The 24,115-nt window shown below is 46.6% G+C and overlaps 1 protein-coding gene across 2 annotated transcripts in view; it reads right to left on the reverse strand.

The window, feature by feature from the left end:
- Positions 1 to 24,115, reverse strand: part of LOC104063997 (vascular endothelial growth factor receptor kdr-like) — a 155,156-nt gene that overhangs the window by 102,037 nt on the left and 29,004 nt on the right. For both annotated transcript variants that reach the window (XM_009566283.2, XM_054075189.1), the window contains exons 2-3: positions 9,552 to 9,648; positions 4,664 to 4,875 (exon numbers count right to left, since the gene is read on the reverse strand). In XM_009566283.2, the coding sequence (XP_009564578.2) occupies positions 4,664 to 4,875; positions 9,552 to 9,648 (309 nt within the window). The remainder of the gene's footprint in view (positions 1 to 4,663; positions 4,876 to 9,551; positions 9,649 to 24,115) is intronic.

Genomic DNA, 24,115 nt, shown 5'->3' on the forward strand with positions numbered 1-24,115 from the left:
TGGACTCCTGGCAGGGCAGCACTATGGCCCAAGCCTGTAGTGCTGTGTGGGAAGGGACCTTAAATCCCATCCAGTTCCACCCCCTGCCATGGGCAGGGACACCTCCCACTGGATCAGGGGCTCCAAGCCCCATCCAGTCTGGCCTTGAACTCCTCCAGGGATGGGGCAGCCACAACTTCCCTGGGCAACCTGGGCCAGGGCCTCCCCACCCTCACAGCAAAATGTTTCTTTCTAATATCTCATCTAAATCTGTCAGGTTGAAACAAATGAATGTGTTTCTCGCAAGGGAGCATCCATTTGGGTGGGAAGGCTAATTGCAGAAAAGGGACAGAAGTAAAAGACATCGGCTAGCTGGCTTGGGAGCATTTGCAGCAGAAAAGCCATCCGTATGAGACTTTCTGCTGTGGACTTCGCCATGGGCAGCCAGTGTGCAGTGAGGACTTGCCCTTCCTGCTGCTGGCCCTGACCTGGCTGGGCAGACACAGGCTCTAGGGGCTGAGGGTGGGCTTCCCTGCTTGACTGCTCATCTCGCTCCACTCCACAGCAACGTGTTTAACCAGATGCTGCATTTCACTGTGGGGATTATCCCTCAGAGTGGCAATGAAGTTAAACAACACAGTTAAAAAGCACCCAACTCTTTCTGCTCCTGTCCTAAGCTATTGTGTATTTTCAACAACGAGATAGGCAATGGGAGGAGGGCGTTGTCTTGCTCTTTAAATATAATCTTTGGGACTTGCAGCTGCAGTAGGAATCACAAAAGGCCTCAGGAACGATTATTCAGGATAAGATCCTGAGTTGTCCCTCCAGACTGTGCACAGCTGAGGCATGGCTGCTGACCCTGCCGCCTTCAGGGCCCTTATGATCCAACTGATGTGCAGGGGTCACGGCTCAATTGCACTGAGGGGGAGAGCTGCTCAATGCCAGATCCTGACAGAGCATAGAAACTCCACCAGGGAGGCTGGAAAAACAGAAGCAAGCAGAGGAAATAATAAGCAATAAGCAGGGCTTCCGATACAATCATGTTCTCATTTCAGTGTCAAGAAGCAGGTCAGGAATGAAGGGAAAAAATACCATTCCCCTTCCTTTTTTGGCAATAATGGCTTGTAACCTCAGAGGAATCTCCAGCCTTAAGAGTCTGGGTCAACATTTTCTTCCTCCACCTGGCTTGGGCTCACAAACACCCTGCCGAGCACTTGCAAAATGTCTGGAGAGATATGTCTTCAGCCTCACCCTTGTCTGGCATTCACAGGGAACTGTGAATTTCTTCATGTGGAGGCAATGGATGGGTTTCTCAGTGATGTCCAGACCCTGTTGGACCAATTTCCTTAAAACGGCCTGTTTCAAAATTGGAGAAAATCAAAAATACCTCCTGAATGCCTTGCTGAACTCCAGAATCCATAGAGCCCTCACTGAAGAACAGCTCTCTTGTCCCCAAAACAGCCTAGTGATTTGCAACAAATACACGCAGGAACGGAATAGGAGGAAGAGCGTGCTCTGAGGACAGAATCCATTCTGAACTGTAAATAACTCCGTTTCACTGGGACCAAGCAGCTTCCTCAGACGGGCACACCAGGTCTCAGCAGGCACTTGCAAGCTCATAGATGAACTGCTCTGGTAGAGCTCTGCTTTGGGGTGGATGAGCAGCTGGCTCACTAGGACATGGACTAGCGGGATTCCTGCTGACTTGCCTTTATCGTTACTTCAGCCATGGAGTGCACAGTAGAAACTGCTTCATTTTCTACCCACTCTACCTGCAATAGCTTTTCATAGAATGATAGAATAGTTTGGGTTAGAAGGGACCTCAAAGCCCATCCAGTTCCAACCCCCCTGCTATGGGCAGGGACATCTCCCACTGGATCAGGGGCTCCAAGCCCCATCCAACCTGGCCTTGAACCCCTCCAGGGATGGGGCAGCCACCACTGCTCTGGGCAACCTGGGCCAGGGCCTCCCCACCCTCACAGCAAAACATTTCTTCCTCAGATCTCATCTCAATCTCCCTTCTATCAGCTCAAAACCATTTCCCCTCATCACTCCCTGATCAAGAGCCCCTCTCTTCAGCCTTCTCTTCTGCAGGCTGAACAAGCCCAGCTCTCTCAGCCTGTCCTCGTATGGGAGGTGCTCCAGCCCTCAGATCATCTTTGTGGCCTCATCTGGACTCACTTCAACTTTTAAAGCTCAGGAGTCTCAGTAAGAGATTCACAGCAGGGAGGGCATATAAGACAATTAAATGACATGTGAGAGAGGACAGTCTTGCAGGGTGATGTAGAGAAAAGAGTCATCCAGTGCTGTTTTCCTGGAGAACTTTGGCAGAGCGGTCTCAGGCAGGCAAGAGGACATCCTGTGATTTTTTTTAGATTAGCACTGTTCCAAGTGCATCACCAGTAAGCATTTCATAACCTGAGATATTTTCTTAAAGTAAATGCTCAAGCAGTCCCAGAAGATCCATAACATTTCCTGCACATGCTCCTGCCATAGAATAATGAAGGTCGGAGTAGCCCACCAGGGCACTGAATCAGGGCAGAGAATGGGGTTTTCAATGCACTGTTTCCTGAAGCGTAGTCACTGGGCTGCGTTAACAACATTGGATGTGGGGCATCTGAGCAGGGGGTAATGAGAAAAGGAAACAGCTCAGCACAAGAATGGGGGTGGATAAAGCAGCCAGGGCTTAGAGTAACAAGAGAAAAATCAGAGAAAGGAAATAGAAAGGGGGAAAAACTGACTGCAGGAACTAACAACACCAAAAAGCAGCTTTCTGATAAGAGGAAGACTTGCTGGGAAAGCAGGATAAAGGTAGAACGGGACTATTTTCAACAGACTTAGACAGGAAAATATCACCCACACAAATCAAACGTGTATGCACCTCACAGTGCAGCTGTTGAACTGAGCTGTGTGAGTCTATCACTGTCCCCGTGGCGTGGAAATCCCACCTCGGGCTGGTTTCACCACCACTAGCCCTGCCAGGAGATTCAGAGCTGCCCAGCAAACGCTTTTGCTGATCTCTTCGAATAATGTCAGGCAAACTCACTGCCTCTCTGGCATTTGTTTTAGCAAAAGAAGTCAAAGAACAGCATTTTACCATTTACTACAAAAAAGAATTAATTCTTTCTCATGAATATCTGTGGGGAAGTGAATAGTGAGCCTCCTCAGCACCAGTGGAATTCATGTATTCCCTATTCAAGTCACTAAAAATCAGCTCTTTTGTCTCAGCTTGAAGATCCAAGATGATTCAGCTGTTTAATAACGCATTTGTGAAGTAGACTTGAAAAAAAATCAGCCTTTTCTGGGAATATTATTCTAAAACAAATTTGAATTATAGAATCATAGAATGCTTTAGGTTGGAAGAGACCTTAAAGATCATCTGGTTCCAACCCCAAGGAACCTGGGTTGCCCAAGGTTGTCCAAGGCCCCATTCAACCTGGCCTTGAACACCTCCAGGGATGGGGCAGCCACCACTTCCCTGGGCAACCTAGGTCAGTGCCTCACCACTCTCATCGTGAAGAAAGTCCTCCTTATGTCTAATCTAAATCTGCCCCTCTCCAGTTTCTACCCATTGCCCCTCGTCCTATCACTCCAAGCCTTTGTGAACAGCCCCTCTCCAGCTCTCTTGTAGTCCCTTCAGGTACTGGAAGGTCACTCTAAGGTCTCCTCGGAACCTTCTCTTCTCCAGACTGAACAACCCCAACTCTCTCAGCCTGTCCTTGTATGGGAGGTGCTCCAACACTCTGATCATCCTTCTAGCCTCCTCTGGACCCATTCCAACAGTTCCATATCCTTCTGATATTGGGAATTCCAGAACTGGACACATACTTCAGGTGAGATCTCACAAGAGAGAAATAGAGGGGCAGAATCCCCTCCCTCGCCCTGTTGGCCACTCTTCTCTTGATGCAGCCCAGGATACAGTTGGCCTGCTGGGCTGTGAGCACACATTGCCGGCTCATGTTGAGCTTCTCGTCAATCAGAAATGGTTGTTCATGTGTTATATTCACTTAATTACAGAGGACCGTGTTCCTCTGAAGTTTCTGTTTCCATTTATTGTTGGATCTGAACTCAATGGTTCTGTTCCATGGGGCAGAGGCAGCCGAAAAAGGACAAAAGTGAGCAATGGGCCATTTTTTACAATAAGTAATGTGTAACACAGTAATCCAGCTTTGCTAAGTATGTCTAATAGCTGTGAAGGACAGAGTGGTATACGAATGTGTAGGAGAGAGAGGGGTGTGGTTGGGGAGTTTCAAGCCTTGCAAGGAGGGGAAAGTGAGAGGTCTTGGGTGAATCTTAGGAAAGGCCCTGTGATGTCAGAAACCTTTAGGATATAGGGATTTAGTACTAAAAGGGAAAGAGCTTTAAAGAAATCAGTGTGTAAGTTATTTGAAACACGAAACTAGACAGCACGATCTAGTTTTCAAGTGTTGGAATTGAACAAGATAGGTAATTTCTGGCTCTCACATTTGTGTCCCTGTAAATTCAGCTGGCATGAAACCCCAAATATATCCATCCTTTTCAAAATATCAAAGCTGGTGCTTACTCCAGCACTGGGAGAGTGGGGATTGGTGATTTATGAAAGCATCTGAATTGGGTTGCTTGTTCTACCTAGTGCAGATCCCACACTTGAACACAACTGATATTACCAAAAAGCCATAACAACAAATTAAAGTGGAATTCTTACCTTTAACAAACACATAAATCTTGGCCATGAGATCCTCATTGGATGGGTGTCCATCGTGAATGCAGGTGAAGTAACCAGTGTCATTAGCGAGGACTTTTCTGATGACAAGTATGCTGCAGTTCTGCCTTGTGGTATTGCGACAGTTACTGATATGCACCCGGGGGTCTTCCTTCTGCCTCCCGCTCAAAAGCCAGCTCACAGATGGTGCTCCTCTGTCAACACAAACAAACACCAAAATTAAAGATGGGGTCAAGCCTTCAGACAGGATTTGGTCTTCTTCCTGACCAGCTGCTATTGATGTTCCCTGTGTTCCTACTCTTGTCGTTTGGAAATGAATGGAAATGAATTTGGTTGCTGGGTGTTTGTGTTTCAACCTGTAAGGAATGAAAGTGGATCATCCCACAGTCTTCCCCAGAGCAGGAGAGGTTCCTGAAATGGTCTGTGGGAACTGTAGCAAGTGAGCTCCTAAAGGGAAGTGTGATTTTTATTTTAACAGACTTTCTGAACATGAGTTTGTTTTAGCAACACTGTATTTTAGCCACTTCAAACATTAGAAAGCACCAGATGAAATTATATGTTTCTTCCAAGCTGAGGACTTTGCATATTTTAACAGCTAAATGAACTTCTATTCTTTATGGCTGCATGGAGAGAGGAGAACATTTATGTAACTTCACATCACCTTTCTTGCTTAATCAACAGTGATTCAATCTTGATTTTTGTGAAGGGTCTGGAACTAATGAGATTACAAATCCTCGAGTATGTGTTGAAGACGTTATTTTTCAATTCACCTTGTCACAACAGTCAGAACAGCTGGCAGGGTAGATGACCCACCATCCCACCCACCTGACCTGTCTGTTGGCTTATCTGTGGTCACAGGTCAAATGCAATTCTGCGTAGTTCACCCATAAAAACCAAGGCCTTTTTATAACCTGTTACAGGACTTGAAATGAGCTTCCAACTGATCAAAGTTAGCTCAGTGGCAGGCACTGGTTGTGCTAATCCTGTTCTGCTGGAAACATCAGGCCACACCATGGCAGCAGAAGCCCTTGGAGCTCGTTTCTGCTTGGACTGCATTCAGAGGGCTCTGGTGTTGTGCTAGTACCTGCTAGACATGCTTAGGAGATGAAGCTTACAGCCCTTTTGTAGTAGACGGGTTTTTGGTGGCCAGTGTGGAAACTGGCAGGGTCTGGGGGTAATCATCCATGAACTTTTCTGGGGAAAAAGTTAATGTTAGAAGGAGGCAGTTCTGTCTGTCTGTGTTCACAGAGAGAAGCCACTCTTTGAAATGACAGGAAGTTCATCACCCCTTCTCCCTCAGTGAATTCCCGTTGACCCAATGGCACCAGTTGCTGAGCTGAGGAAGGAGTAAAGGCTTCTGGATTTCCCCAATGAGTGTCGCTGGGGAGAAATCCGATCTAGACACATCGACTCAGTATGGAGGTGCTGATACCAAGTGCAGCTAAGAAGCAAGCTGTTTGAAGTTTCCAGTTAGCTAACTACTCCTCGTATGCCAGTGGCTTTGTAGTGGTGCAGTAGGTGCGAAAAGGGAACACATTTGCCAGCAAATTCAGTGACACTTAAACAAACATCCTCTTGGCCCTTGTTTCTGCCCGTCCTTTTGTCGCCTTCCTGAAGATGATGTGGATATGGGGCTGAACTCTTGAGATTATTCCCAGCACATGGCTGAATGAGAGCACTGGGAAAAGTGTGAATATCCTCTCTGGTGAACAGCCTCACCTTCATTTTCAGACAACCCCACCTCATCCGTCACATCAGCTTCCTGTCCTTCAGACGTATGAATTACTTTTTGATGTGGAGGTCTTTAGCCAGTGCTCTTTCCCTACCTTACTAACATCATTAATGATGCAATGACCACCTCCGTCAAGAAATGGGCCTCCTAGCCTGGAATATGGCACAATGCCACTTTGCATTCCGACACTGAACTTCCAGCACATCATCATGGTCCTCCCTCTCTACTCTCCCCAGTCCAGTGTCCATCAGGGCTGGAATCTGAGGCAGTGGCTCTGTGGAGCAGGTCGAGGGTTTCACACGCCTGTGCTTCCTTACTTGTGCCCATGTTTTCCTCCTCCATATCCTGATGGAAAATGTCCTCAAGTTGTGCCAGGGGAGTTTTTGACTGGATATTGGGGATAAAATCTTTACCAAAAGAAAGAGTGGTGAAGCATTGAACCAGCCTGCCCAGGGCACCGGTGGAGTCTCTATCCGTGGAGGGATCAAAAACCATGTGGCCATGGTACTTTGGGACATGGTTTAGAAGGCATGGAGAGGTTGGGCTGACAGTTGGACTGGATGAGCCAAGAGGTCTTTTCCAACCCATGATTATTTTATTCTACAAAATGAGGAGTTCGGCTATTGCTGTGGGATTGTCACACATCTGGTGGAGGGGAGTCACAGCAGTAGCTTTGGCTATGCTGCCAAAAATCAGAAAATCCTGGCCAAGAACCTCAAATGAATGGAGTTTAAGGGAGAAGGGATGTTCACACGGAGTTACTGAAGGCTTCAGCAGCTGTCTGCTCTGTTTGCTGTCTCATGCTCTGCTCCACGCAGCCCTAATGCCTCCTGGAAGTACAAAGGACTCCCAGGCTCCCTGTGGGTCAGTCTGGAGCTGACTGGCAAGCATGCAGGTGCTGGTGCTCCAAGAAGGCAGATGACAGACACCCACAAAGGACCTGAAATGGGGAATCTCACACTCAAAGTGCAGAAATCACACTCCCAGCTTCCAATCCCAGCTCTTGTGTGACTGGAGTCAAGCAACCAAAGTGTTCTGGGTCTCTGTTCCTGTGTGTCATACTTTCCTGTTTCTCAGACCTGTCATGTAGATTTATTGCTTTGCATCCATAAGGCAATTTGGGACTGAAGGACTGAAATGTTAGTATTTCTTCATCTATTTATTCATCTGGGAATATGAGTAAAGTAGCATGTGGCTGTGGCGCTTTGGGACATGGTTTAGCAGACACGGTGGGCTTGGGCTGACGGTTGGACTGGACGAGCTGAGAGGGTTTCTCCAACCTTAATGATTCTGTAATCCAACAGACAGGAAAGGCAGTGGATGGAGAACTGCTGAAAGCATTGTTTTAACTGGCCTGGAGCACCACACCAAGCCCAGGTCCACATGGCATGCTTTATGAGCCACTGCATTTAGATTTTAAAGGGCTGTTTAAACTTAATTCCCATCACTCTTGCTGCTTGCCAAGCTAAAAATACCACTGTAAGGTTGTTTTGACCTCATAAAGCCACACGGCTAGCTGGAGGTGTTTGGGAAAAACCTGCCTTTCACTCCAGAAGACATCACAAATTTACCCAGCATGAGTCATTTTATCTTTCGCTATAACAGTGAATTAAATAGACTAGTACAAACATCAGAAGGGACATCTGTGTCAGCATAAACTTCAGCTTAGATTCACCTTCCCACTTCTGTTGCCAGAAGCCACCTATGTAGTGGCTCTGGTCAAGGGGACTTTGCAAGATGGTTTAAAAATAATGTGTGTGTGTGTATGAGAGAGAGAAACTGTGATAGTCTGTGTTTTAAACGACACCTCTCTCAGTAACCTGCTGTATAGACCACACCCAGAAGGAGCAACACCTATGGACATCTCAGTCTGAGCCCTTTTGTGTGACTGGGCAGGCTCCTGTGTGTTTGACCCAACAGAAAGCACCCGGACTCTGTCTCATGTCAAGTTGTGTGGCAGTCAGCTGTGACCCAGTGCTCTATTCCCCACTGCCAGAGAATCATCCCCCTGCAAACACATCTCATGACCAAACTTCTGTTGGTTTCTTGTGTGACCAGCCTGTGCACATTGTGTGAAGGACTGAAGGGCTGCCATAAGTTACCATATCAGCTATCTGGTTTCGTAGGAGACCTGTTTGTCTCTGATTTAAAGAACGCTGTATGTTTAAACAGGTCAGGTTTTCGAATGTACACACACTAACTGCTGTTTATGTAACTCATCTTCCTGGCTGGGTGGTACTTGAGATTAGCATGTTTAAGCTCATATATATCTACGATATGCTCTGCTATCTTGTTTGTCATTTACTTATAGACAGGAATTGAAAGAGGGATTTTAGCAGCAGAGAAGCTGAATCTGAACCTATTTGCAGATGAGGAGCATGGCACATCCCCCTCCCCTAAGCTTTCCCATGTGCTGACTGAGGATTTTGCTTGGGCCCCTTTACAACATAAAGAAGCTGTCCAAGCTAAATGCTGATCTGAGACTTTCCTTCCTGATGTATTTCAGCCCATCAAATTCTCCACCATGCAGAAACAGCCCTAGTTCCCTGCTGGATGCACAGCAGTCTCTGCTCTACCCTACTCAGAGCTGTGCTGTGCCAAGGGGGTCATAGAATCATAGAATCAGCAGATTGGAGAAGATCTCTTGGATCATCGAGTCCAACCATTCCTATCTGCCACTAACCCATGTCCCTGAGCACCTCGTCTACCCGTCTTTTAAATTCCACCAGAGATGGTGACTCCACCACCTCCCCAGACAGTCTATTCCAGTGTCCCATAACCCTTTCTGTGAAAATTTTTTTCCTGATATCCAGCCTGTACCTCCCCTGGCGGAGCCTGAGGCCATTCCCCCTTGTCCTGTCCCCTGTCACTTGGGAGAAGAGCCCAGCTCCCTCCTCTCCACAACCTCCTTTCAGGTAGTTGTAGAGAGCAATAAGGTCTCCCCTCAGCCTCCTCTTCTCCAGGCTAAACAACCCCAGCTCTCTCAGCCGCTCCTCGTAAGACTTGTTCTCCAGCCCCTCACCAGCTTCGTTGCTCTTCTCTGGACACGCTCCAGAGCCTCAACATCCTTCTTGTGGTGAGGGGCCCAGAATTATCAACACAACCAAGGAAATCCAGTGCTGCCAGAGCAATCCTTACCTGCATTTGACTTTCAGGGTGTCTCCTGGTAAGAGGATGATGTGGTCTTTCACAATATTTAACGTTGGCTTCTCAAAAAATCCTTTCTCAGCAAGACCTAACCCAAATAAAAAGGAAATTGTCGTTAGACAGTTCTAGCATTCAGTGTGGGAGAACAGGCACAACACAGTCGAGGTGAGCTTTTTGTTTTGTAAATAGTTCTTAATTTGGGGTTAGTTGGGAGATGCCCTTGGTTTGTTTTTAGATTCCTTTATTCATCTCTTTCTTATAAGAAATCTGGGAGGGGCTTTTGATCAGGGAGAGTAGGGGGAACGGTTTTGAGCTGCAAGTGGGGAGATTGAGATGAGATCTTGGGGAGAACTGTTTTGCTGTGAGGGTGGGGAGGCCCTGGCCCAGGTTGCCCAGAGCAGTGGTGGCTGCCCCATCCCTGGAGGGGTTCAAGGCCAGGTTGGATGGGGCTTGGAAATCCTGATCCAGTGGGAGGTGTCCCTGCCTATGGCAGGGGGTGAGACTATATGGGCTTTAAGGCCTTTTCTAACCCCAAACATTCCACGATTCTGTGATTTTCTAACACTGAACATCTGCATTTCTGCTCATAGTCTTTCCTTTTATTTAGAGCTGCTTTATTACAGAATTACTGAAGTTTTAAGAGAACAAGTTTGTTTCGAAAGGATTTTAGGCATATATAAAAGTGGAAGCAGTCAGGTCTTTGGGAAATAATTTGATGTGTGAGCTTATATGTTACACTTTAATCCATGGGAGAAGAGAAAAGAATAACTCTGGGGAGCAACTCCCTGATTCACAATGGTGAAGCATCTGCTATGTTTAAAGCAAGTCAAAAGCCTACTGTCTTCCAAAGTACCATTCAGAAATGCTGCATTGGACCCAAGAGAAAGGCAGGAAGATGCCAGGGGAGGCTTAGGTTGGAAATGAAGAGAAGGTACTTCCCCCAGAGGGTGGTGGAGCCCCCAGAGGAGCAGTCATGGCACTGAGCCTGACAATATTCCAGACACATTTGGCCAAAGCCCTCAGCCCCACCGTGTGAATGGTGGGGTTGTCCTGTGCAGGGACAGGAGTTGCACTCGATGATGCTTGTGGGTTCCTTCCAACTCAGGACATTCTGTAATTCTATGAGTCTATGAAATCACAAGCTGCTTGCTTTGCAGGCCTCGTGGCTGGATCTTGTGCCAAGGCAAAACCTCAGGGATGTTTGGGACACCATCAGCATCGCTAGTGTAACAAGGTTCGTCAGGTCTCTGATGACAAGGGTCTTTAATGACAGCAGTGATAAAGGTCTCTCTCATCATCATCTCCTGGCTCAGGAAATGTCTTCTAAATGCAAAGCTGTCCCCAGTAAGACGCATATCTGCGTGTCCATCTATGACAGTATAATTTTCATAAAGTGAAACTGAGGAGGAACAGAAGTGAGGTTGGACAGGCTGGTTTTCTTGTCCAAATTCAAAGTAACATAATCAAGGAAAGGAGAAAATAGACTTAGATATGAATCTCAATTTCCAAAGCTTTCACATTAAAGCCGTATGTTTTCTTTCCCCTCCTGCTCTTCAAATCTCTATCTTCTTCTTTGCCTTGAACTTGATAAGCCAGAAATCTTTAGCTGGGCTTATAGCAGAGACATTATTCTTAGCAGAACAGAGAAGATAACATATCTAGCAAGAAGAAAAACATTAGGGTTTAACTTTTCAACTGGATGAAACAGTGATTTTCTTGCCTCCCACCACTCAGCTCTCATCTCTTTTTTGCTGGATTTGACTAAAATGCTCTTAGCCTGGCATAGTCTCTCTATGTGGAGAGCGAATCACTCCCACTTTGGAGAGCCTGCCTTCTTCCACGAGCCATTCCAATTCCCAGCAGAGGCCAGCTTATCTTGCAGCACCAGAGAATCCTTCCCAAAGGGGATCCTACCCAGGCAGCATGTTGTTGGACTCCCTTTGAAGGCACACCAACCCTTCCTACGGACCTCTAGGTGAGAATTCCAACTAGTCCTGACCGCTGTCTCAGCTTCAGCGATACCTGCACAAACGCTCCCCCCCATCTCAGTTTGCATAACTGATGACACTGTAGTTCTGTCTCCAAAGTCCTTTGGAGAATAAGAAGTTGGAGTCCAGCCAACACACTCTCACTCCAGTGCATGTGTGACATTATTTAGCACGGCCCTACCTAAAAGCTGCCATTGCATGTAAAGCTGTGAGAGAAGAACAGCCAGTGCGTTCTAGCCCCACAGTTTCCCTGTTTCTTTTAAAAAGTAGTTATTCCTAAACACACTCGGTAAAACACATAGAATGATAGAATCACGGAATAGTTTGGGTTGGAAGAGACCTCAAAGCCCATGCAGTCCCACCCCCTGTCATGGGCAGGGACACCTCCCACTGGATCAGGGGCTCCAAGCCCCATCCAACCTGGCCTTGAACCCCTCCAGGGATGGGGCAGCCACCACTGCTCTGGGCAACCTGGGCCAGGACCTCCCCACCCTCACAGCAAAACATTTCTTCTTAAGATCTCATCTCAATCTTCCCTCTTTCAGCTGGAAACCCTGATCAAGAGCTCCTCCCTAGCTTGAGCTCTTCCCTAGCAAGAGCTCCTAGTCCCTTTCAGGTCTCCCCACAGCCTTCTTTTCTCCAGCCTGAACATCCTCAACTCTCTCATCCTGTCCTCGTACAGGAGGTGCTCCAGCCCTTGGATCATCTCTGTGGCCTCCTCTCAACTCACTCCAGCAGCTCCATGTCCTTGCTGTGCTGAGGACTCTGGAACTGGACACAGGGCTCCAGGTGAGGTCTCAGGAGAGTGGAATAGTGACCTTAATTACAAGTAAGGTTTTGATTGCAGTTAACACGGGCAGGTGGGATTGAGTTCTAGGAAGGGCAAAGTTAACCCAGTGTTGGCATCCTTTATAAAAGCATTCTTTACATATGCCAAGTAGCTCAGTGGCCGTGCTTTTCCTTCTTAGAATGAATGTGGACATTCACTATTTTAATGTATTTCATTTCAGTTTTATGGATTTAATCAGTAAATACCTCACACTTCTCAAAAAAAAAGTTTTAACAGCTACTCTGCACTTTATAAAACCTCTCAGTCTTCTCTCTGAAGCAGTGCTCTGTGGTATGCTGTAAATCCAGGCCTTACAACCTGCGGGAGGCGGGGTGGGAGACCCATGCTGCAGGACCAAATCCTACTGAAGCTGATGTGATCTGCTTGTGCAGCTCAAATGACAATGTCCAGACCTAAAATAACACTCTGCTCTTCTCTGCTAAATAATTTTGGCCATGCTCTAGGGCTACAAGGGTAATAAAATTAAAAAGAAGTACTCATGCAAACCATGTAATTACCATAGCAGATCTCTGCAGAGGAACAAACAGCCTGGCAGGCTTTGTTCTGCAGATTGATGTGCAAAGGCCCAGGAAACAGCACCAGTTCTGTGGTTGTCTCTGCCTTGTTCTCTGTGAAGCTGCCTGGCTGGTTTGAGGAAATTCTTCCTTAGATCCTTAGGCGTGGTTTGGGATAAGATGCTAGATTGATGATGCTGTAGAATTAGCAGAAAGCCTGTTGCCTCCTGCAGAGCTACAGACAGGTCTCAGCACAACATCCCCACTGTAAACCAGGGCAGAAAGACAGGCTCCTCCTGGGCAGTTACAGCTTGCATCTGATCATCGAATCATGGAATGGTTTGGGTTGGAAGGAACCTTAAAGTCCATCTAGTTCCACCCTCTGCCATGGACAGGCACACCTCCCACTGGATCAGGTTATTGCTCACAGCCCCATCCAACCTGGGTTAGGTTCCTGCCCTCAATTGCTCATTGCCAACACAAGTTCACTCAACACTCAAGAGCGCAGCGTCACCAGGCTGAAGATTACCTCTAGAAAGAGCCCCAAGCGAGGACAGATCTTCTGTCCAGGGCTCCACTGCACATTTTCTAATCCTGAGAGCTCATTTTTACCATCAGTTCAGACTTTAGCTTGACAGTGAAAACCCCAAACACAGCACAGCCACACAAATCCTTGGCAGTGAAATGGGAAAGGTTGACCAATACATTATCCAGGGAAGAAAATATATTGAAAACTGTTTTTTTCTGGGATAATCTGATTTTGCAGCACAGCCAACATTAAATATAAGAGAATCCACAGGCAGAGGGTAGTGCATGCTCTCCCTCACCTCTCTGTCAGATATCTAACTCTATCTCACTTGGCTGAGGGAGATCCCTCCCACGCTAAGCGAATGCCTGGGTTGTTCATGCTAGGACCATCAGTGAGCACGGATAAAAACTATTTTTAATCGCTGTTTCTTATTGTAACAGTCTTCCTTCAAGCATCCTTGAGGCACTCTAGCTACCCAGGGGCTATCCTAAAAAGAGCACTCAGGAACACTCGTGGGATCAAACGGATCTCAATATCATACACAGTGACAGCCAACGTCAATGTGATATCCGATTAAGAGATCCACACAGCCCTTTTGGGCACTGCAGCACACAGAGGAGGGGAGGGCTGAAAGAACAGTATCAAAGAGCACCTAACCTCTGCATCAGATGACAAAGGAATAATTGCTAGGCAGAGCGGAGCCCTCTGTGTTGACAGCTAAATAAAGCAGGTTAGACTGAGGCCCCAGTTCTGGAGGGACTTGGGCATGCAAATAGCTTTTTGCACATGATTGAACTCCGGGGACTATTCATGTGTGTGAAGTCACTCTTGTGCATAGAGCTGGGCCCTCGGACACATCTGATCCCATTAGAACGGACTGGAAGTCAGAGTTTTAGAGCTGATTTTAGCAGGGGAAGGGGAGAGGCATATACACAACATTTAAAAACTGGTTTGTTCTTTGCTGTCGTTAGATTCGGTATGCTTCTGTAAGATGATCATAGAATGGTTTGAGTTGGAAGGGATCTTAAAGATGATCTAATTCCAATCCCTGCCATGGGCAGGGACACCTCCCACTGGATCAGGCTGCCCAAGGCCCCACCCAGCCTGGCCTTGAACACCTCCAGAGGTGGTGTAGACACAACTCCTCTGGGCAACTTGGGCCAGGGCCTCACCATCCTCGTAGTGAAGAAATTCCTCCTTACGTCTAGTCTAAACCCGCCCCTTTCCAGTTTATGCCTGTTGTCCCTCGTCCTGTCAACACAAGCCTTTGTGAACAGTCCCTCCCCAGCTCTCTTGTAGCCCCTTCTACTGGAAGGTCACTCTAAGGTCTCCTCGGAGCCTTCTTTTCTCCAGGCTGAACAACCCCAACTCTCTCAGTCTGTCCTCGTATGGGAGGTGCTCCAGTCCTTGGATCACCCTTGTAGCCTCCTCTGGACCCATTCCAACAGCTCCATTTCCTTCTTATGTTGAGGATTCCAGAACTGGACACAATACTCCAGATGAGGTCTCACAAGAGCAGAATCCCCTCTCTCCCTGCTGGCCACGTTCCTTTTGATGCAGCCCAGGATATGGTTAGCCTTCTGGGCCATGAGGGTAATGATTTTTAATATCCCTTCCAATCCAAACCATTCTCTGATTTTCTGATTCTATAATCCGTGCTTACCTTAAGGACTTCTGAGACAGAGCCTAGATCAGGAGCACAGCCTGAAAACACTCTGACTCAGTGAGGACCATGCAAACAGCTCATGCAGCCCTGGGCACCAGTAATGAGTCAATCACCAATAATGTGAATCATACAGGTAAAGAGCTGGTGCCTGTGCTGCCTGCCAGGGACAGGTGGAGCTCAGCCTCTCCAGGTAACTGTGTGTCTGCAGCAGTAAATGCCATGAAGGAGAGACAACACACTCTCCTCTGAGATGCCAGGACATCTCATTACAGGAACTCAGTGTGAAATCATCTGAAAAATGAACTTCTCCGAAATAGCAAATGATAGGACAAGAGGAAATGGCCTCAAGTTATGCCGGGGCGGGGGTGGGGGTGTTAGAGTGGATATTAGGAAAAAATGTCTTTACTGACAGAGTGGTGAAGCCCTGGCAGAAGGGCAGGGCAATGGGGGAGTCTCCATCCCTGGAGGGGTTAAATAACCATGTGGCCACAGCACCTGAGGACGTGGTTTAGCAGGCACGGTGGGGTTGGGCTGAAGATTGGACTGGATGAGCTTAGAGGACTTTTTCAACCTTAACAATTCTATGATTCCACTCTATAATTCTACCCTTTTTAAAGGATGTTTTCATGACTGCATCCCCCAGGAAATCTTACTTGCACTGGAACTAGAAAGCTCAAGGATTCATTGAAAAGCTGTGTGTATTTAAACCAGTGGTCTGTAATCATCTTAGGATTTATTTCAAGGTTACCCCTATGAAAGGAGAAGACCCAACAGTACTGCCAGCATTATTTTGTCTCAAGCCCTGCAATATTCAGTGTGTTTATTAAGTTTTCAGCTCTGGAAATCAGCTTTCACTTGTTATAATTGAGTGATTTTCTATTATTTTAAAGGTTTAGAAGGGCAGTAGCAACTAACTAAAAAGACCCGCCTCCCCATGTTTTTGTAGTGAATTTGGATTGAAGAAGGTCATCTAATTTTTGATTCTTCCAGACTTATGCACTGACATTAATAAAATGTCTTATCTATCTATTCAAGATGCAAAACTTTCTAAATGAAATATTACTGCTAGCATCAACTTTCCCAGCAAACAAAAAGGGATGCTCTTTTGGTGAAGATCTTGACTATAAGTCAGCAACAAACCTCTCAAAAGAAGGCTGTGGAAAGACCCTAGTATGCAGCTTCTGGTACTGAAAGGTGGAGAGGGGGTCTTGATGAGGGAGTGCAGGGACAGGATGAGGGGGAACATTTTTCAGCTGAAAGAGGGGAGATTGAGATGAGATCTTAGGAAGAAATGTTTTGCTGTGAGGGTGGGGAGGCCCTGGCCCAGGTTGCCCAGAGCAGTGGTGGCTGCCCCACCCCTGGAGGGGTTCAAGGCCAGGTTGGATGGGGTTCAGAGCCCCTGATCCAGCGGGAGGTGTCCCTTCCCATCGCAGGGGGTGGAACTGGATGGGCTTTGAGGTCCCTTCTGACCCAAACCATTCTATGATTCTATGATAACGATTCTTCTGTGCTGGCTGAAGCGTTATGTGTCAAGCCACCTGATGGGTACCAAGTCAGTACAGAGGTCAGAGACCACTGTGATGGGCTGCAGATGGGGAATGTGTAGGTCAGAAAGGGTTCTTATAGGGTAAATTACCCTCTGGACCTAGTGTTGTTTGATGGCCCTTTTCATTTCAGTCCTAATTTGCTCAGGGAGTTGGTTTTGATCAGGTCATTTGCTCTTTTAAACCTCAATTCTCCATGTGTATATTGCGGATGATAGTTTAACTTGTCTGTAAAGTTTTAAAGCCTTCATCAGTTCCTATGCATCTCTACAGCACTTCATGTATGGCGGCTATGGCTTCCTCATCAGGTGTGGATATGGGCTACACTGCTGTTGGTTAATGCTTTATTTCTTATTGAAGTCGTTTTCCTAGAGGAAGAGATGAGTAGGGATTTAGATCCTCCTTCAGTCCTGGTCTCGCATGAGGCAGAAGCGCTGCTTTCACAAGTGCTCCATGTGCTGGAGGCTGGTAGCTGAGCTTTTCTCCACATGTCAAGACTGAATATCTCAGTTATGTGATGCTTGCAAAATAATTGGAAAATCAAGGACGATCATCCCAAAGCACTAGGCAAACTAAAATAAGACAGCTCCACCACCTTTGTTGAGGAATCCAAGCCACAGATGTGACAACTCTTGCAATTGGAGGATGAAACACAAAGCAAGCAGATGATTAATGGACCCAAGAAGCTGGCTTGACTGTGGTGGGAAAAAATAACATCTGATGAGTCTGTCCCTGGGAAATGCCTGGGAAATGGGCTGCAGATCCACCGGAGAAGGCTAGCTCATGCTCTGTAGGCAGCTTGTTTCTCCATGCCACTGTCCAGGGACCAGACCTTCACCATCTCTTGGCGGTTGATCAACTCATCCTCTTTCCTGCCACCCAGGAAGCCCTCCTGTGGGACTGCTGAACGCTGCAAATGCCCATCCCACTGCCCTCAGCCCAGCGACGGGGGCATGAGCAGAGCACAGGGTTCACCTGGTAAACACATCCAGAGTGCTAAAGCCCTGATGGCTCTTGCAAGCCCAACACATCATCTAGGCGAGAAAAGCAAAGAGTGAAGAGCCCATATCTATCTTTTGCTAATACCCATCACTATCTTTTGCCACAGTTGTCCTCCTTGTCTGCTCTGCTGCTTCAAGCAGAATGATTTTTAAGGAAAAGAATTCAGAAACTGTAGAAGATCTTCTATTTTCTGTGTTTGTTTAAAGGGAGTGCTTACAAGAAACATATCTGCCTATTGTTTTCCACCTAGAAATATCCAGGAATCCTCCAGAGTGAAAGGAACAGAAATGCTGTTTGTGGGCAAGGAACTGGCCACCTGTAGGCCAAAGCCAGAGTTTCCATTCCTGCAGCAGCTGAAGAAGTAAATCCATGATAAAATTAGCAATCACAGACTCATAAAGAGAGATGGCTAAGAGTCTTGCATGCTACCTGAATGCTAGCGTTAACCCAGGAGTATATGCTGGCAAAGCAACAGCCTTCGTGTTTGTGTTGATTTTCTAAGCCTGTCAGTCTCACCTCAGTGCCAGGGAAAGTCATGGAACAGGTAATCTTAAGTGCTATCATGAAGCACACGCAAGAGAACCGGGTGATCAGGCCCAGTCAACATGGGTTTACAAAAGGCAGATCTTGCCAAACTAACCTGATCACCTTCTATGACAAAGTGACTCAACTACTGGATGGGGGAAAGGCTGTGGATGTAGTCTTCTTGGACTTCAGTAAAGCCTTTGACACAGTTTCTCACAGCACTCTGCTCCAGAAACTGTCAGCCTCTGGCCTGGACAGGCGCACACTCTCCTGGGTTGAAAACTGGTTGGATGGCCGGGCCCAGAGAGTGGTGGTCAATGGAGTTAACTCCAGCTGGAGGCCAGTCACAAGTGGAGTTCCTCAGGGCTCAGTACTGGGTCCAGCTCTGTTCAATGTCTTTATCAATGACCTGGATAAAGGCATTGAGTACGCCCTCAGCAAGTTTGCAGATGACACTAAGCTGGGTGGAAGTGTGGATCTGCTGGAGGGTAGGGAGGCTCTGCAAAGGGATCTGAACAGGCTGGACTGCTGGGCCGAGACCAATGGGATGAGATTCAACAAGACCAAATGCCGGGTCCTGCACTTGGGGCACAACAACCCTATGCAGCGCTACAGACTGGGGGAAGAATGGCTGGAGAGCTGCACAGAAGAGAAGGACCTGGGGGTGCTGGTTGACAGCCGACTGAACATGAGCCAGCAGTGTGCCCAGGTGGCCAAGAAGGCCAATGGCATCTTGGCTTGTATCAGAAATGGGGTCACCAGCAGGTCCAGGGAGGTTATTCTCCCTCTGTACTCGGCACTGGTGAGACCGCACCTCGAATACTGTGTTCAGTTCTGGGCCCCTCACCACAAGAAGGATGTTGAGGCTCTGGAGCGTGTCCAGAGAAGAGCAACAAAGCTGGTGAGGGGGCTGGAGAACAAGTCTTATGAGGAGCGGCTGAGAGAGCTGGGGTTGTTTAGCCTTGAGAAGAGGAGGCTGAGGGGAGACCTTATTACTCTCTACAACTACCTGAAAGGAGGTTGTGGAGAGGAGGGAGCTGGCCTCTTCTCCCAAGTGACAGGGGACAGGACTAGAGGGAATGGCCTGAAGCTCCGTCAGGGGAGGTTCAGGTTGGATATCAGAAAAAAATTCTTCACAGTAAGAGTCATTGGGCACTGGAACAGCTGCCCAGGGAGGTGGTCGAGTCGCCTTCCCTGGAGGTGTTTAAGGAACGGGTGGATGAAGTACTTAAGGACATGGTTTAGGGAGTGTTAGGAACGGTTGGACTCGATGATCCAATGGGTCCTTTCCAACCTTGTGATTCTGTAAGCCAGACAAACCAGTATTTGCTTGGCTGACTCAGGAGAAGGGGAGCAGTTCACACCCGTCCTTCTTTCCTGCCTTCCACAAACAGAAGTTTTGTGTAACTCTGCCAGAGGCAGTAGTTTGGGTGTGAATGTTCCTAGAGACACCAAAAAATCAAATCATTAATTTTAAGCAGAGGAGACATGAACCCCAGCATAGTAAAAACAACAACTAAGTAGAGCAAGTGTTTAAAGATAAGGTAGGACCTTGGCTCTGCTCTTGGGATTTGTTCCTACAAGGCTTTTCCTTGCCCATGGACGCATCAGCATTTCCTGATGAAGCGGCACAGGATCACTCTGGTTTCCTTCTGTAATCAGCAGAAACTCTTTAACAAGGCCACCTTATTGCTCTGAGTGCTGATGCTAAAAAAACCCTATGTCTGTTATCGCGAGCTTTTCTTTGGTCTTCTCTAATCAGAACACAACCTTCAGAGTTTGACTACACCTGCTCCAAGACAACTCCCTGAACCTACAATGCCATGTGCTTTCTTGGCTTCCCATGACATGGATCACTGTATCAGTGGCGGATTTATGGAAAGAGGTCACGGAAAGCAATTCTAGGTCAGAATTGTTTGGTCTTTGGCGGCAGCAGCTCATTAATCAGAGCCCTTGTTTTCCCTCTGACGCTGTAGAGTGTTGAGTCCTACAGAATGACAGAGATACCACCCTGTGCTTATGTTGAGATATGGAGCGATGTAACTGGATGACAAGTTGAGAACTTAGATCTACAGCCATAAAATAAACATGAAATCTGGGAAAGGAGGTGGCAACATCTGCAATCATCTACCATGCACTCAAGCACAGTTTAAAGTATTTAGGAAATGCAGTAATCTCATATTGATGGAAAAAAAAAGGCTGGGAATGTTGTTATTTCTTGGTCCAAATTATGGCAATTCCTCTGGGAAAGAGGAGACCTGGCACATCTCCATGATTAGCAAATATGCAGACCCAGTGGGAATGAGACACATGGAAAAAGAGACCATGCTATGTGCTAAAGACTTCAGGGGAAAAAAAAGTCAAAAAATGTGAGGTATGAGGCTGTCTTTTCCTCCCCCTCAATGTGATCTCCTGAGAAAAGCTTTAGGGCTACAGATGGAAGTGTTTCCAATGATTCCCAGACAGGATTACTTCATAGGCACTCCAGACATAGCTTTCATTCTTCCTTGACTTGGCCATCCTGAGGAGAGGGCGCGTTCTTCAGAGCAGGATGTGGGTGAGAGGAGGACCAAGGGCATGCGTTGGTTTCTAGGATAAACCAACATGGGGAGTAGCCCTTGCAAGAACCTGATGTCCCTCTCTGAGGGTGGCTTTGTCCCCAAGGTTTGCCTTCCATTCTCACTGTTGTCCAGCGCAGTGGACACTACGCTTTCTGCCTGCCCTTCACTGCCTCCAAAGGACTCAACAAACATGGAAGTTGCCGCTACTCAGTCTTCAGATATAAGATAGTGGAAGTGAATATAGCCAAGATTTCTCTCCTTTCTCCAGAGCACAGACTAGGAAAATGGGAAGGTAGAAGACAATCTACATCTGCCTTCACTGGGTCCTTTCCAGGCCTCCCTGTGTCCCTGTGTCAACTCAGAATTGTCACCATGGGTGAACTCCTGGGGGCATATTTTTGGTTTGAGGGATAGATGGATATTTTTATTGCATGTCAGCCCAACAGTTCTTCATAGCGACAACAGTAGACCCTGGATCAGGTTATGATTGCAGCTCGTCAAACTGCTATATTCAGTCCCTTTTTTGCTCTCTGCAGGGTAATTTGTACGCAGCGAGTAGTTACTTAGAAAGTTTCAGATGCTAGGGAAGGAATATTTTAAGACTCTTAACTAAATTACTTTATTATTTTGAGTAGCTATCAGCAGATGAGCTCATTTATCAGAGGTGACATGTAAGGCTGCAAAGTCAACAGCAGTAATTCACAGACTTCATGTGTGTCATGGCGCAGCACTAAACACTGTGTTCACTCACACATCGATGGGATTGAATTCAGCAGCTCTCTACATTTCTTTCAAACATATTTGTTTTGCACAGATGCAAATAATGAAAGCAATTGTTGTTCTGACTCTGTTCCAAGAACTATTCCCCAACCTGCTCATGCGCACAGAGCAAATCAGTCACTCATCCTTTCAGAATCAGATTGAAATCTGTCTTGATATGAGCCAGGACCTCTCATGGAGTAGTAAATCTTTATCGATGCAAACAGTGATTTCTGTCTTGTTCCTACCCAGTTTAAACATTTATATGTGACTTTTAACCCGGAATAAAGGAGCTGTCTATGGCCTCAAGTTGCATCAAAAGAGTTTCAGATTGAATATTAGGAAAAGATTCTCCACCGAAAGGGTTCTCAGGCACTGGAACAGCTGCCCAGGGCAGTGGTGGAGTCCCCATCCCTGGAGGGGTTTAAAAGCTGGGCATACGAGGTGCTCAGGGACCTGGTTTAGTAGTGGAAAGGTACGATTGGACTCGATGATCTCAAAGGTCTTTTCCAAACAAACATTTCTATAATTCCATGATTCTATACTCGGGATGAGAGCAAAGCTCTCAGACTGGATATGTCATTAAAGAGAATGGACTTTCTAAAGTTAGAGCAGCAGTAGAAAGTGGTCACCAGGTCTTCTCTTCTGTACAGTTCTATCCCTTTCTCATCTTTTTCTGTTGAAGTGACAATAGCCATCGGATAAAACAAGCCCAAATCATTATCTTTTCTGTGTGGATATGATCTGGTATTTAATGGTATTTTTGCTTGTTAACGACAACGTCATTGCAGACTGGCAGACTGGAAACACAGAGAGTGATTCCCATGCTATGGTGGCCCTTCCTCTGAAGGGAGCATGGTGAATTGAGGTAGTAGTGAAGCTGTGTCAGTTGGTTCACAAGGCAGGAGACAAGAAGAATGCGGTAGGGTTTATTTTACTGAAGGCCAGAAGGTGCCTTTAGTTCAGTGTTTAGGAGGCAATGGAATAATCTGTACATGCATACGTTTAAAATTTATCCCAGCTGCCAGTAGAGGTCAGACTTTAAGCTGGCAACATAAAATATTAAGGAAGGATTTCCCCTAGGTTTCCATAAATGTTGCAATCAGGAGCAATCAGCAGTGGCAAAATGGAATTTTTGCCAGAATTCAGTAACTAATGCTGGTTTATTCTACAATTTGGCACCCAGAGCACACTGCTAGAGCCATAGATTGGAAATCTAAGTAAAATCATGAAACAGCCGTCAATTGTAAAGCAGAGCTGTCTTCTTTGTTTCCGAAAGACATTTTTGGTACCATGAGGGCTTGGAGAAGGACACTCGCATAAATTAAAAGCAAATAGATGAAGAAGAAAGTTTCTCAAGTTAAGGTGATAGGATGAGAGGGAATGGCCTCAAGTTGTGCCAGGGGAGATTTAGCCTGGATATTAGGAAAAATTTCTTCCCCGAAAGGGTTCTCAGGCACTGGAGCGGCTGCCCAGGGCAGTGGTTGAGTCTTTGTTCCTAGAGGGGTTTAGAAGACGGGCAGATGAGGTGCTCAGGGATCTAGTTTAGCAGTGGACAAGTACGATTGGAATTGATGGTCTCAAAGGTCTTTTCTAACCAAACAGTTCTATGATTCTAAAGTGGTTGGTAAATTCAATTTTATTTGGCCACACCACACAAACCAAGGCACAGAATACAATCCTGCGTGCTGTATGTATATTCATCTACAGAGCTGTTGAGGGATGAGAACTTTGAAATTTGCTTAGCTTGGCTAGTTAAGTTCTTGGGCAGAACACGCATTAACAGAGAAATTTTCCATGTAGCATAAGGTGATATTAACAAGCAACACAGTATTTCAGACTACTGAGTCAATTAAATTATTGTACTGTGTGTCAGCTTAGTCCTTTCTCAATAAAATGTGATGATAACTCATCCTACGTAAAAGACTTTGGAGAAGTATAAGAGAGACACCCTCGAGAGACATGAAGATGAGCTGAGAAGAAAAGAGAGAAGTTATGAAACCCCTGCAATGCTGATTTAGTAGTAAGTCTGTTTCTTTGACAGTGTTGTATGATCTCTGCCAGTATTCAGCCTCTGCCCATATGTATCACATGAGAGGAAGATGCTCACTCCTGTCCCTCCTCTACTATCTGTAGACTCAGTTGATGACTCCCAAGTCTTTCTTCTTGTTTCCTTACGCATGAGGCTGTGGGCGAAACCCCCAAACTCACTCCACCATATCCTAAAGCATTGCATGGTACAGAATGAATCATAGAATCGGAGAATCATAGAATAGTTTGGGTTGGGAAGGACCTTAAACATCATCCGGTTCCAACCCCCTGGCATGGGCAGCTCAAAGCCCCATCCAACCTGGCCTTGAACACCTCCAGGGATGGGGCAGCGATCACTTCCCTGGGTAACCTGTTCCAGTGCCTCACCACCCTCATGGTGAAGAAATTCCTTTAGAATGACCTTTAGAAGATCTGAAAAAAAGATGTTTGAAGCCTAGCTGATGGGAATTATCAGTATATCCAATGTGGATCCTCTCTGGGGTCCTGTCTTTCCTTCTGGAAATGATTTTTTTTTGCAGCAGTTTGGGTAGGTGGAGCCAGATGAGTGGCTTAGTGGCTCACAAACCAAATATTAAGGCAACTTGT

The sequence above is a fragment of the Cuculus canorus genome, chromosome 10, assembly GCF_017976375.1.
Source record: "Cuculus canorus isolate bCucCan1 chromosome 10, bCucCan1.pri, whole genome shotgun sequence".
Lineage (NCBI taxonomy): Eukaryota > Metazoa > Chordata > Aves > Cuculiformes > Cuculidae > Cuculus > Cuculus canorus.